This window comes from Podarcis filfolensis (assembly GCF_964270895.1).
Source record: "Podarcis filfolensis genome assembly, chromosome: 14".
Taxonomy (NCBI): domain Eukaryota; kingdom Metazoa; phylum Chordata; class Lepidosauria; order Squamata; family Lacertidae; genus Podarcis; species Podarcis filfolensis.
The window spans coordinates 34,657,699-34,670,768 of record NC_139616.1 but is presented as its reverse complement, the minus strand read 5'-3'; the positions used below and the strand labels follow the sequence as shown (position 1 = coordinate 34,670,768).

General features: G+C 46.3%; 1 protein-coding gene across 1 annotated transcript in view; it reads left to right on the top strand.

Annotated features, from left to right (window-relative positions):
* DNAAF8 (dynein axonemal assembly factor 8) overlaps positions 1–10,744 on the top strand; it is an 86,625-nt gene extending 75,881 nt beyond the window's left edge. Inside the window, 2 exon segments of the mRNA XM_083584852.1 lie at positions 6,733–6,802; positions 10,532–10,744. Of these exon segments, the coding sequence (XP_083440978.1) occupies positions 6,733–6,802; positions 10,532–10,609 (148 nt within the window). The 3' untranslated portion in view covers positions 10,610–10,744.
* Positions 10,745–13,070: the final 2,326 nt, after the last annotated feature.

Below are 13,070 nucleotides of genomic sequence, written 5' to 3'. Positions count from 1 at the left end.
GTGCATAAAGATGCATAATTAGGGGGAATAACTTACAAAAATGCATTGTAGCCAGGAAAATCACATGCAAGCATTGGGGGGAAATGCTGGCTAATTTTTGCGAGGATTTTTGTCTTGGTAAACAAATTGCAGATTGCTGCAGAAATATAGCAAGCTGAACCTAATAATGGAAAAGTGAGTAATGGAGAAACACCATTCTGTCCATCGCTACTCCCAACTAGTATCCCTGCTTCATTTTCTTTGGCTGAGCGTCCCCCTCCAGGAGCCCATTCTGCCCATCGCCCTGACCCTGCGGCAAATTCAGAAGTGCAGGGCGCGTCATAACAATTTCAGCCACACTCCCTGACAGCCACACCCCCTTCTAAGATTATGTAATAATCTTATAATTATACAATAATAGTAATTAGGGATGCATTGCAATGATTAATGCAGATCTCCATGTGTTTCCTTTTGGCTAGACCTATTTTTTTCTGTGCATATATGTGGGCAAATTATTTGGACTGCTTGAGTTGTGTTTCCCCTGAGGTCCCATTGTACACAGCAGAACATACACACCGTTCTCCTTGTGTTTTCAGTGTCCCCAAATGCTTTGGAGCATACAGTGGCTAAAAAACTGTACTAACTGAGTGACTCTTAGGATGCTAGAGACAGCGACTCTGCAGGGCCCCTGCTGCAGAAATAGTCTTCAACCCCTTCATGCGACCCTGGGCTGCCCGGTGTCTTCCTTGCCAGGCTCTGAGAGCCCCCAAGGAAGAAGAAGCCCTAAATCCATTCCTCTCTCCCTCCCTGCCCCTCCCACTTCCTCCTTGCCACTAAAGCAGAGGTGGGAAACACTTTTCAGCCTGAGGACCACATTGCCTCATGGGCAACCTTCACATGCCACCCCAATCTCCAAATGGTGTACGATTCCAGACATGCTTACCAGGGTCTGTGTTTCCTTTTGGGCAGGGAGGCCCAGCAGAGACTGTGGTGTCTTTATGATATATGGTTTATTTATACATAGATACAATCTGAGCCTACATGGAGAGAGTGCAGAGCCTTCACATCCCAAGAGGGGCCTGTTCCTTCCACTGCAGCATCCTCAAATTCCAAGGGTCCCCAAACATCTTGTTTGACCCATTCTGCAGCATAAAACAAACAGCCCACCTCGAGCTCTGCACCCACCCCATCTCAAGCTTGCAAAACTGACACTTTCCTCTTGTTCGCTTACTGCAGTCCTAAACTGAAACGACTGGTCTTTCGCCTTACTAACTGTCCCTCACTTGCGGCTGGCACAGCCTTTGCTTTGCTGATGGCCAATCTTGATGGGTCATGACTCTGTCTTCAATTCTTAATGGCTTATCTCCAGGCGATTCTCTGGTGGGGGGTGGGGACACACACCAAATTTAGCCTGTATTTTTACACTGCTAAATTCAGTGTCTGACACATTCTCGTAATACTCCAAGTATTGGCTAAATCCTAGCAATTACCAAATCAAGGAAGTACAGGTGCCTTGCACTCACAACACAAATTCTGGTACCCAAAACCTATAACAATTGGCTACATCCCAGCCATGCAAAACCCAGAGGTTTCTGCACACACCACTTGCCATCCAGGCAAGCGAGCAGCATGATCACAATTCAAAGGTACATTCCAGTCACTCAGGGAGGGTGTGGAGCAGGGCTGGTGAGGGGAGAAGCCTGGGAAGAAGGGGTGGGCTGCGGAGAGGGGCTGTGATGCTCCTCCCTAGTCCTTCTTTGCATCCTCTTCGTATGTGGTCCCCAGAAGGTTGGTGTTATGTACTGAGTTGAATAGGATCCAAAAGGCAGCAGTCTGATTGGTCCTAGAACAATAGGATTCAGAATGCAGCAGTCTGATTGGTCCTCAGGAGCCACCCAATCCAGCTCCAGGTGGAAGTGAATCTGCAACCTGATTGGCCTACAGGTGAATCCCGGAATTAGCCAATCACGTGGGGTCCATTGTGTAATAATGTTTATAAAGCAGACATTCTGGGGGAACTGCCATTCCTCCTCACCACTATGAGCTGAATAAAGAGCATGAAATCCACCCTCGACTCTGAGTATATTTCAGTTGACCAGATGGGAATGTGGTCCCCAAGCTGAAAAACATCCTCCACCCACCACTCCTGGCCTAACAGACTCTCAGGTGAAGCACAGGCAACCTCAAGGCTATGTTTTCTGATGGTAAATTGGAGGATCCACCCCACCATCACCTTTGACACAGTCCTCCCTAAGCCAGTCCTCCCTAAGCGCAGAGAACATGAGTTGCCCTTTCCATGCCACTTCTCCTATTCATAGAATCGTAGAATTGCAGAGTTGGAAGGGACCCTGAGGATCACCTAGTCCAACCCCCTGCAATGCAGGACTATGCAGATTTATCTTAAGCTGCCAAGGAAGGCACACACCCCATTATTTATTGGGCCACTTGGTGTGTCCACGCTATCCAAAGGCTCTTGGTTTTGGAGGCTGTGCATTGAGAGAGGAGGCAGAGCCCAGTGGCTAAGGGAAAGCTCTTCTCAAGGTCAGAGAAAGAGAGATGGAGAAAGAAGCGCAATAGGAGGCTTCCCATGCTGGTCGCATAGCTACAGGGAGCTCAGCAAAAGGGAAGTCTCTCTTTGAGAATCAGCCGGCTGAATCAATAAGCTTCCCTGGAGAAAATCACCACATTCAGCATTTGTGGGGGGGGGGGGGGAGAGAGAACAACCCAAGTCTACATCAAAAGGCAGACTGCAGTGTGCAAGAAGAGATGTGCTGCAGGAGACCTGTGATCGATCAGATCTGCTGGATTTCTTTTTGTCTACTCAAAATCAAATCGGTGCATGTGTGTGTGTGAATTTGATCAAAGCAAAGGTACTGAGAGCAGGAGAGAGGGTGTTCAGTTTTCTCATGTACATTTTTCCTGACCTACATCCCTCCCCCCCCCCCCCGCCGAAGCTGGTATTCTCCCCACTGGGAACAAATATTAGTCACAATATTAGCAGGAGCTAATAGTAGCTGAGGAGGAGATCTGCATTAACTTCATTTATATCCTGTCTTTCCTCCAAAGGCGCTCAAGACACTCCCTCTCCCCTCCATTTTATCCCCTGTGAGGTGATACTGGCTGATAGACAGTGACTAACCCAAGGAGCTCTGTGGTCCAGAGATTTGAACCTGGGTCTCCCTTGCCTTAGTCCTACAGTCTAGCTATGTTATGAAAGAGAGTTGGGCCCCTTCCTGCTGCTCCACAGAAATTTAGGGTCTCTCTACGTGTTCTTTTTTATTGTGCATTCATGTTGATTTGTGCTCATGATGCTATTGGGGCAGTTAGTCATTCTAACCTGCCAGGATATAGCATGTTAAAAGGGACTCTGTTGCTTTTGCTAAAAAGGAAGAGAGAGAGAATAAATATAGCTAACTCTCTGGAACAGGCTAATATTCACTAACACAACAGTGTATGGGGAGACAGGCAGGTTACTAGGTTGTTGTCCCTCCAACCCCGTGGGGCTAATAAACTTTTCTGGACTTTATTTATGAGATTGGTTTGGCAGGGATGTGCAGATAGACACCTCTTTGTCCTGGACCAGTCAGAGTCATTTAACACATGCAGACTTTTGACAGGAACCAGGATACTTCCTCAAGCGCTGCTTGTGGACACAAACGCACACTGTTTATAATTAATTTGCAAATTGACTCTGCTTTTCATGTTGTGGTTGTTTATGTATTCATTAACAATATTTACATGCTGCCCAACAGCAAAGATCTCTGGAGAGTTTGCAAAAGCAATAAAAGACCTCTCCAAACACTCATCCCTCTTCGAGTGTGTGTGTGTGTGTGTGTGTTGTCATCTGCAAATCCCCTTCACCCAACTCAGGAAGAGCCTATGTGAGTGCTTTTTTGGAGTTTTGGGACTCCAGCACCTGTGATCATTGGCAGTTTTGGCTGGGGTTGATGGGAAGAGTTCACAAAGTTGGCTGATCTAAGTCACTGATGGCAAAGAGTACTGGGCCCAGGACAAAGGCCTCTGACACCCCCTTAACTTACGGTTTGATGAGGAGACATTGAGGAGCAAAAACAGTTGAATGCACCTTTGTCTCTTGGGATGTGAGTAGTCTTTGACAGCAGACACACAGAGACATCCATGGAGTTGTGGGAGAAATCTGACTCAGTTCACATTTAAAGGCAAACTTGTCCAGTTCCCCCATATGCCCACTCAACCACTCCAATCTGCAGAACTGGCATTGCTATGGGTGCATTTGTAAGAAATTGATATTTTAGCATGGCAGCACCTGCACTTTGGAACTCCCTGCCTCTTGACATAAGGCAGGTGCCTTCACTGTATTCTTTTTGGCACCAGCTGAAAACATGTTTCTTTAGGCAAGCCTATCCGGGCAGGTAGAACGTTGACGTGTGTTTTAATCTAGTTTTCAGCTTATTGTTGATTTAAATTTTAAAAAATGTTTTTAAATAACATTTTTTTCCGTGTATAAGACTAGGTTTTTTAACCTAAAAAATAGATTTAAAATTGGGGCTCGTCTTATACACGGGTAGTGCTGAGGGGTGTTTTCTTAATTTGGAGTCCCCCAAAATAGGGGGCGTCTTATACATGGGGGCATCTTATATACGGAAAAATACAGTCGTTCCTTTCAATTGGTTTTTATTAATTTTATTGTTTTGTTCTTTTTGTAAACAGCCTTGAGGTTCCATTACAATCAAGCTGCATATAAATCTTATGAACCATTTGCAAGGCAGTACTCTAGGCAAGCACTGTGTACAATGCATTGCCTGGGTAAAGTGTGCATTTAATGTGCCCACAAACTGCTTTGTACTCCTACATGTTGGTAACTGTGTGTGGGTGTTCATCAGTGGGTATGGTGCAGTATTGGCCTTTTGATATTTTTTTTTTTAAGGCTCTGGTAAGGGTGTGTGAGGGGGAGAGAATAGTAGGACCATCACTGGGGGGGAGGGACAGTGGAGGCCATTTGTCCCAACTTAGGTTACATGGAATGATACACAGTGCAGACCATGGAACATGATGCAGACTGGACAAGCCACATCCGTTTGTAAATGCTCATCCACAAGCCTATTTCTATCCTGTATTAACCTGTAAACCAACGATTATGCTGTAGCCAACTGAGTTTTACTCAGAGTAGACCCATTGAAATTGTTGACCCTAAGAGAGCCAGGTCCCTTAATTTCAATGGATCTACTCTATATAGGATTAACGTTGGCTGAAGCCCTAAATTCACACAATTTTAAAAATTTAAATCCACATTGTTCAATATAGATATTTCTAAATATCAGTTTCCCTAAAATACACATTTTTAAACATATGTTGGTACATCTGTTGAGCAGAGAACTGTATCACAGAATTCGAAGAAGTGTGGTATCGGGTGGATTGTCCCATTCAGGTTGGCACATTAGCCCAGGAGGTGCAAATCAGGTTGGTTCCCATTGGAATTCACAGGAATCTAATTCCTCAAATATCCCTAGACACACCTGGGGAATGCAATCCGTGGGGATTTTTTTTACAGTACATTTATATCCCATCCAAGGAGCTCAAAGTGCTGAATGTCGTTCTTCTCCCCTCCATTCTTTCCTCACAGCAACCTTGTGAGGTTAGTTCATTTGAAAGCCGGTGACTGGTCCAAGCCCAGTGAGCTTCATGGCTGAGTGGGGATTTGAACCCTGGTCTCCCAGGTAGTCCAAGACTCTACCCTCTCCACCACACTGTCTCTCAGAAGTTGCTGAACTCCAGATCCCATCAGCCACAACCACCATGGCCAATAGTCAGGCATGCTGGGAGTTGTAGTTCAACAGCTATACACTGTCATCAGGGTGTTGGTTTGCTCCTTAACAGCAGTCTGTCTCCCACCCTTTGCAGGTTGCATAGATTAACTCTTAACAGGTGTATTTTCTTTGGGATTAGGGGTTAATGGGCAAATCAATCTTAAATAACAGAAATGCTGCATAGGCTAGAACAATTGCTTCCCTACCTATAAGCATCATTCAGATTATGGTGAGAAGATGGAAACTGAAAACCAGAGGTGTCTCTCAGCTGCGAGGGTCTTTGGAAGTCTGCCGGTCCAAAGAAATTAAAATCTATGATGCTTAAAATGGCTGAGATTCAGTTATTATTTCACTTCTATCCTGCCTGTGGGTTTTATTAAATTAAGTTTTACTCAGAGTTGATCCACTCAAATGAATGAACCTAAGTTAGCCACGTCCATCAATTTCAATGGGTCTACTCTGAGTAGGACTAGCAGTGGCTACACCTGCTTTGCCTTTTACCCCATGGAGTTTCAGCTGCCATAAATGGGATACGCAAAGGGTCTCCCATCCAGACGATGACCAGGTTCAGACCTGCTTAGCTTCATCCTGGTGGCTGCAACCTCTGCTTCCAGGCTGGGGTTTCCAGAGCTGTTAAATGCCCATAAGCACCTCTTCCCCCTCCCCGCCCCCCTCCTCTCCTACATTTCTAGAGAGCGTCTTACATAACAGGTCATTACTGTGTATATTGAAGGATTATATTTTTAAATTCTCAAATCCATTTAGGCAAAGCTTTGTTGAACCCTGGATTTAAAAGGCTTATGCGGTTCAGCAGCAGACACAGGCAGGCAGACCCATAAAGCCCCCTCCCCAGAACTAGGCAGTTTCTAGGTGTTGACAGATTCTGCTGCAATGTGTTAACAGTTGCTTCCCCCCCCCCCCCCCGGTCTTTTTTCTCTCCTCAATGCCCCCTCCCCCTGCGTCCCAGTGACCACTGTCAGAAAGAAGCTGTGTCAGAGTGCATGAAACAACTTCTGTATCCAAAGACTGAAAAACAGGCAAGTGCAACTCTCATCTTGCTTATCTATGCCCCTGATTTGACACCCCACTCCTTTTTCTCCCCTTCCTGTTACCATTACGTGCACCCCAATCTCTGAGTAGTGAGAGACTCCAGCGATGCCTGTGCCTACCCAGGGCTCAGTTTCCTTGGAATGAAGGTCAATGGAGACTGTGGTGTCCCTAGGATACAGGGTTTTATTTAGACATATAGGCAACATGTGCATACGAGAGGGGTGGGGATCTTGCCTCACCAAGAGATTCCCAGGGAGAAGCTGTAGCTGCAGCTTTGAGACCATTGCAAAACAAGCCTCTGCAACCTCCAACATCAGCCAAAACACACTCTCTCTCTCTCTCTCTCTCTCTCTCTCTCTCTCTCTCTCACACACACACACACACACACACACACACCCCTTAGCTTCTAGTTCTCCCTTCTAGGTTGATGTGGCATCCAGCCAGACAAGCTGGGAAAAGGACTACCCCTTTGTCTCTACGGCAACAGGGAAACCTCTTTGGATATGTAAATGGAAGTACAGTGGTACCTTGGATTACAGACACTTCAGGTTACAGACTCCGCTAACCCAGAAATAGTGCTTCAGGTTAAGAACTTTGCTTCAGGATGAGAACAGAAATCATTCTCCAGCAGGAGGCCCCATTAGCTAAAGTGGTGCTTCAGGTTAAGAACAGTTTCAGGTTAAGAACGGACCTCCGGAACAAATTAAGTGCTTAACCCGAGGTACCACTGTACTTAACTGGCCAGCTCAGGTCGTTATCTTACAAAGAAACTGGTCTGACTGGTTCAGCAGATAGGTTTGGAAGGGACTCATAGGTATCATCCAGACGGATGGACACATACCCTGGTTCCATAACAGCTACTGCTGCTAATACTACTACTACTTTGGATGGGGTTGCCAACTTCTTTTTACTTTTCTGGCTCTTGTGTCTTGGACTGCAGCTTAGCGCACACAAATTATACACTCTGAGGCTTTTCCCTTTGCTCATCCCCCTGCAAAGAAAAGCCTCACTTACTAAATCTCCATGTACCAGGCTGCTTTTAAGGGCAGAGGAGTAGGGTTGTTTTTTTTTAAGAAAAAGAAAAAGTTTGGCAACCCTACAATCGCTACCATTGTTAGAATTGCTGCTAGATATTTACCCCATACCAGGATTCTGAGAAGGCTTAAACATAGAACTGCTCAGACAGTCCCTGAAGCCACAACCACATTACATATTTAAAGCAGATCGCTTCCTCCAAAGAATCTTGGGAACTGTAGTTTGCTAAGGGTGCTGGGAACTGTAGCTCTGATGGGGATGAGCTACAGTTCTGAGCTGCCTTTGGGGGAATCAATGTGCTTTAAATATATGGTGTTGCTGTGACCAAGCACAACGCACAGCCTGAAGTGCTCCTATGCTCACTGCTTGGGCAGATATTAGCCAAAGCAGATATTAGCAGAGGATATTAGCAGAGGATAATGTTTGGATGGCTCCAGCTGTGTCCTTTAGCATCCCCCATCACTCCCCCATTATATCTATATACGTAGGAACTTGTACATACACATTGTTTGGCCACTAAAAGCACCAAAGTCTGTCCCTCTTCCCATCCTACCTGCTTCCCCGTGTGGATGGCTGCATCTCCTTAAATCACAGCACACTTTCCCTGGGAACGAACTGGCAGAAGAACCTGCCTCCAAATATTGCCCCTAGAAAGAAAGCCCACTGGATCATCTTCCGGCCGCATCAGAATGAATTTGTGAAATGCCAGCCAAGACCCTTGAGTCGGAGCTTAGTGCAATATATTAGGCATATCAACAGGGTTAAATAGCAGGATTTGAGATCTTAAATCCTTGTAGATAGAAATGGCTCCTGGGGGCACAGCTGCAGTGCTCTGCAGAGATCAATCCCAGGAAGCTTTTCATAATTTTTAAGAGCGCTGCACATTTTGCTTCCAGTGGACCACAGCCTGACTCGCCGGTTGCTTCCAGTGGTCAGCTGGTTGTAAATCAGCTTGCACCTCCCAGCCGAGAGGCAGCTTCAGGCTGCAAACACACCATGTATCTAAAGCTCAGGATTTCCCCCTGGGAATTGCAGTTTACCCCTCACCAAAAGTCCTATTCCCATAACAAATTGCAGTTCCCAGGTTCTCTGGGAGGGCTGGTTCAAATGTACGCCCTGGAAAGGGAGCCATTGTGTCGTTAAGCTGGCCCAATACTCTGAGAGGAACAAAGAAACAGATGAGGGCAGCCCTCACCATAACAGGATTGTTCTAAAAAAGAAAATAACCAGAAATGTGACAGGAGGCCAGGAAGAGCGCATTTGGCTCCCTTGTTCAGAACAGCAGGTTGATGGTTCCACCTGGAAGGATCCCAGCCAGTTAGAAGTCCTGCAGTGACCCCCACACTTACATAAGCTTTCCCTTGGATACAATCTCACGCTGTCCCCATCAATTCTGGATATCCAGCCCATGCAGTTTCTTGGTAACTGTACATGTGCATCTTTATATGCAGCCTCGGGTGGCCAATCAACATGAAGCATTTTCTAGAATCTCAGAACAGGTTTTTTTATTTTATTTTGGGGGTTGGGCAGCTGCCTAACTCACAATTGCACCCAGACCTGAATATTCCGATTGCTAATCTCTTCTTTTCTAAACCCTCAATTTATTAGACAGTTCAGGCTACATATCAGCTTCACACTTGATGAGAAGCAAACCCTTGTTTTCAAAGGTGTGTGCATCTAGCAGAGAGACTCACCTGCTCCAGTCTTGAGCTGCTGTTTTCTGTTTGTGTCACGCATAAAGTGAATTATTATTTTTCACTTTTTCCAACAACAACAGAAGGAACTCAGGAGTGACTTACAAAAACAAGCATCTGTTCAACTGTTGTAAACCACTCTGATTTATTTTTTATGAATAGGTAAAGGTAAAGGGACCCCTGACCGTTAGGTCCAGTCGTGACCGACTCTGGGGTTGGGGCGCTCATCTCGCTTTCCTGGCCGAGGGAGCCGGACTACAGCTTCCAGGTCATGTGGCCAGCATGACTAAGCTGCTTCTGGTGAACCAGAGCAGCACACGGAAACGCCATTTACCTTCCCACCGGAGTGGTACCTATTTATCTACTTGCACTTTGACATGCTTTTGAACTGCTAGGTTGGCAGGAGCAGGGACTGAGCAACGGGAGCTCACCCCGTCACGGGGATTCGAACCACCGACCTTCTGATCGGCAAGTCCTACGCTCTGTGGTTTAACCCACAGCACCACCCGCATCCCTATTTTATGAATAGTGGTACATAAATATTTTTCTATATGATTTAATTAAAAACAGGGGTAAAAACAACTTAATGCTCACAATAACATGCATAAAAGAGCATCTCAACCCCACCCCAATACAAAATATGCAGAAAATTAAGATCCAAAGGTTTGGGTGGATAAAAATGTTTTTCCTGGTACGTAAAAAGAGATAGGGAAATATGCCAGGTATGTTTCCTTTAGGAGAGCATTCCACAAATGGGGAGTCACCACGGAGAGATGCCATTCCTTGTTGCTGCCCTTTGCACCTTCCTCAAGGAGACCATACAGAGAAGGGCCCTAGATTGCGTAAGTGAGCATTGCATCTTGGGCTGCCTTTTCCGAACCGCAGACATGCATGTATGGTGACTTCATGGCTGAGTGTTGGTTTCGCACCTTGGCTGTATCATAGTCAGAGTCCAACAGTCTAATGGCTATTTGCTTTCCTTCCCAGGCTGAGGAGCTTCTCTGTGTCCTCTTTGACTCTCTGACTTCTGATAGCAGCTACCAGATTGAAATCCAGGATCCCTAGCCAAGGGCCACCTGGACATCTGCTTGGATCCTGCTCAATCTTGGGGGAACAAAGCAAAGTCAAACCCCCAAAAGAAGAAAGTATGAGTACAAGGCACCCACAGTTTCAATAATAAAGTATATCCTTTGTCACATGTCTCAGGTCTCGGGGGGGGTTTATATTGGTGTGTGTGCCCCACTTTCCAAGCAGTGAGAGGCTTCAGGGATGCCAGTGCTTATGCCATGTCTAGTTTCCTTAGAATGGAGGTCACTGGAGACCACGGTGTCTTTGAGATGCATGGCTTTATTTACAGTACATAGATATACAAGCTGAGTGTAAGAGGGAAGAGCTCACTGTGTTACACCCCCCCACACACACAACACTGTTAGGTTTCCAGGGAGCAGCACCCTCCTACCCCCAAATCATCATTTTGGCTTCAGCACACAGAGTTAGTCAAGTCTCTGTGTCTTCCCAGCTCCAAATGAGATTACCCCGGACCTAGTGTTCTCCTACCCCCTAGGATAAAGTGGTGTCCAGAGAGGTGAGAAAGAGAAGCCTACAACTTCCTTCTAGAGGCATCACTATCTAGTTGTTGCTATGGCAACACATGCACACTGGACCAACTCTTTAGACATGTAAAAAGGGTCCTTAACTAGCTTGGCTAGAGCCATTAATTTCGCAAAGTTTGATCACTTCAGCAGTTCCTTATACTAGGGACTCTCATCTTACAGATACACAAGCTTGGAGGGGACCTGAATACATCATCCAAACCAGCCCCCCAGTTCTGTAACACCAGGCATCCCCAACCTGCGACTTACTACTCCCATGATCCCTAGCTAACAGGACCAGTGGTCAGGGATGATGGGAATTGTAGTCCAAAACATCTGGAGGGCCGAAGGTTGGGGGTGCCTGTGTAACACTGTATTCGTTTGCTTGTTTGTTTAATATTTTTCTAACCTGCCTTTTAGAGCCCTCACAAGGCAGCTGGCATGGAAAGTGGTAAAAACAAAGGAATTTACAAATCACAAATGGCTTCAGATAAAATACGAGGCGGGGGGAGAGGAGAACAAGAAAGTCATTGTATGTCCGCAATTTACATGCTGATTCATTCACATTATAATTGCATATGCCACTTGTTAGCTTGATATTGAGACACTGCTATCATCAGCCATCACTGCCTTCCATTCAGCTCAAGCAAATACTCAGATGGAATTTGGGATGGGATACCTGCTGATGAGAAAAGCAGGCCCAGCCTGCTGCTATGCCTTTAGTAGCCACTAAACCTGCAGAAATCAGCAGGTGGAGCTCATCACAGCATGGAGGCAGGCATTATTACCAGCGAATGTCTACAGACCGAACTGCGGTTAAAGGCACAGGAGCAGAATCCGGCAACCTTCAGTCTACTGGGGCCGGTACGAATGCAGAGATGAGGCAGAGAGAGGAACGCCAGGGAATGGCACAGATACTGGTGCCATTGTGGTTAATTGGAAGGAGTCATGAGCTTGGCTGCTTTGTACTGTTGGTGAGCTTATCATTGGAGGGGAAAGGAAAGAATAGCCTAACTTGCTCCTTTTCCTGCAACGAAGGTGTGGCCTCCACGTATAACTTTGCCATGGAAAACAAAACATTCCCACCAGCAAAGCAAGATCTTGTTACAGGGGATAGACCTTGGTGATACGGCGCCCAGAATTTGATGCCCTCACCCCACTTTCTCCAAGGTGGAGAAAGCTTGCCGGGCTTTGAAAAGGTGTCCTCCTTGGCTGCGCAACGAGTGCAGGTGAACTGGTGGCACTGCCCTAAAACCACCTCTACTTGTTAAAGGGGCAGAGCAACAGAGGCCAGTTCATAAGTTGGCAGTCCTACCCTGTTGGACCAGGTGTGGGGAATGTTTGGCCCTCCACATTTTATTTGTTTACTTAACAAAATTTAAATATTGCTTGGTTGTAAACAAAAAACACAAAAAAAACACTCCACCCTGTGTACAGGAAGTAGTTCAGTAACATTTTTTTTATTAAAAAAAATTACAACTCCCATCATCTGTGGTCATTAGCAATGCAACTGCCCACCCACATGGTAGAGTGGCCAGCACCTTCTAGCTGCCTTCTACCACATCAGGCCGTTGGTGTACCTGTGGCAGTATTGTCTGCACTGACTGGCAGCAGCTCTCCAGGGTTTTAGACACGGGTCTTTCTAAACCAGGGTTTCCCAACCTTTAGTCTCCAGCTATTTTTGGACCACAAATCCCATCATCCCTGACCACTGGCCCTGCTAGCTAGGGATGGTGGGAGTTGTAGTCCCAAAACAGCTGGAGACCCATGGTTGAATACACTGTCAGCCTTTCTACAACTCCCATCACCCCTAGCTAGCAAGGCCAGAGCTCAGGGATGATGGGAGTTGTAGTCCAACAACATCTGGGGACCCACAGGTTGAGAACCGCCCTGTGGAGATGCTGGCAATTGAACCTGAGCCCTGCCACTGAGCT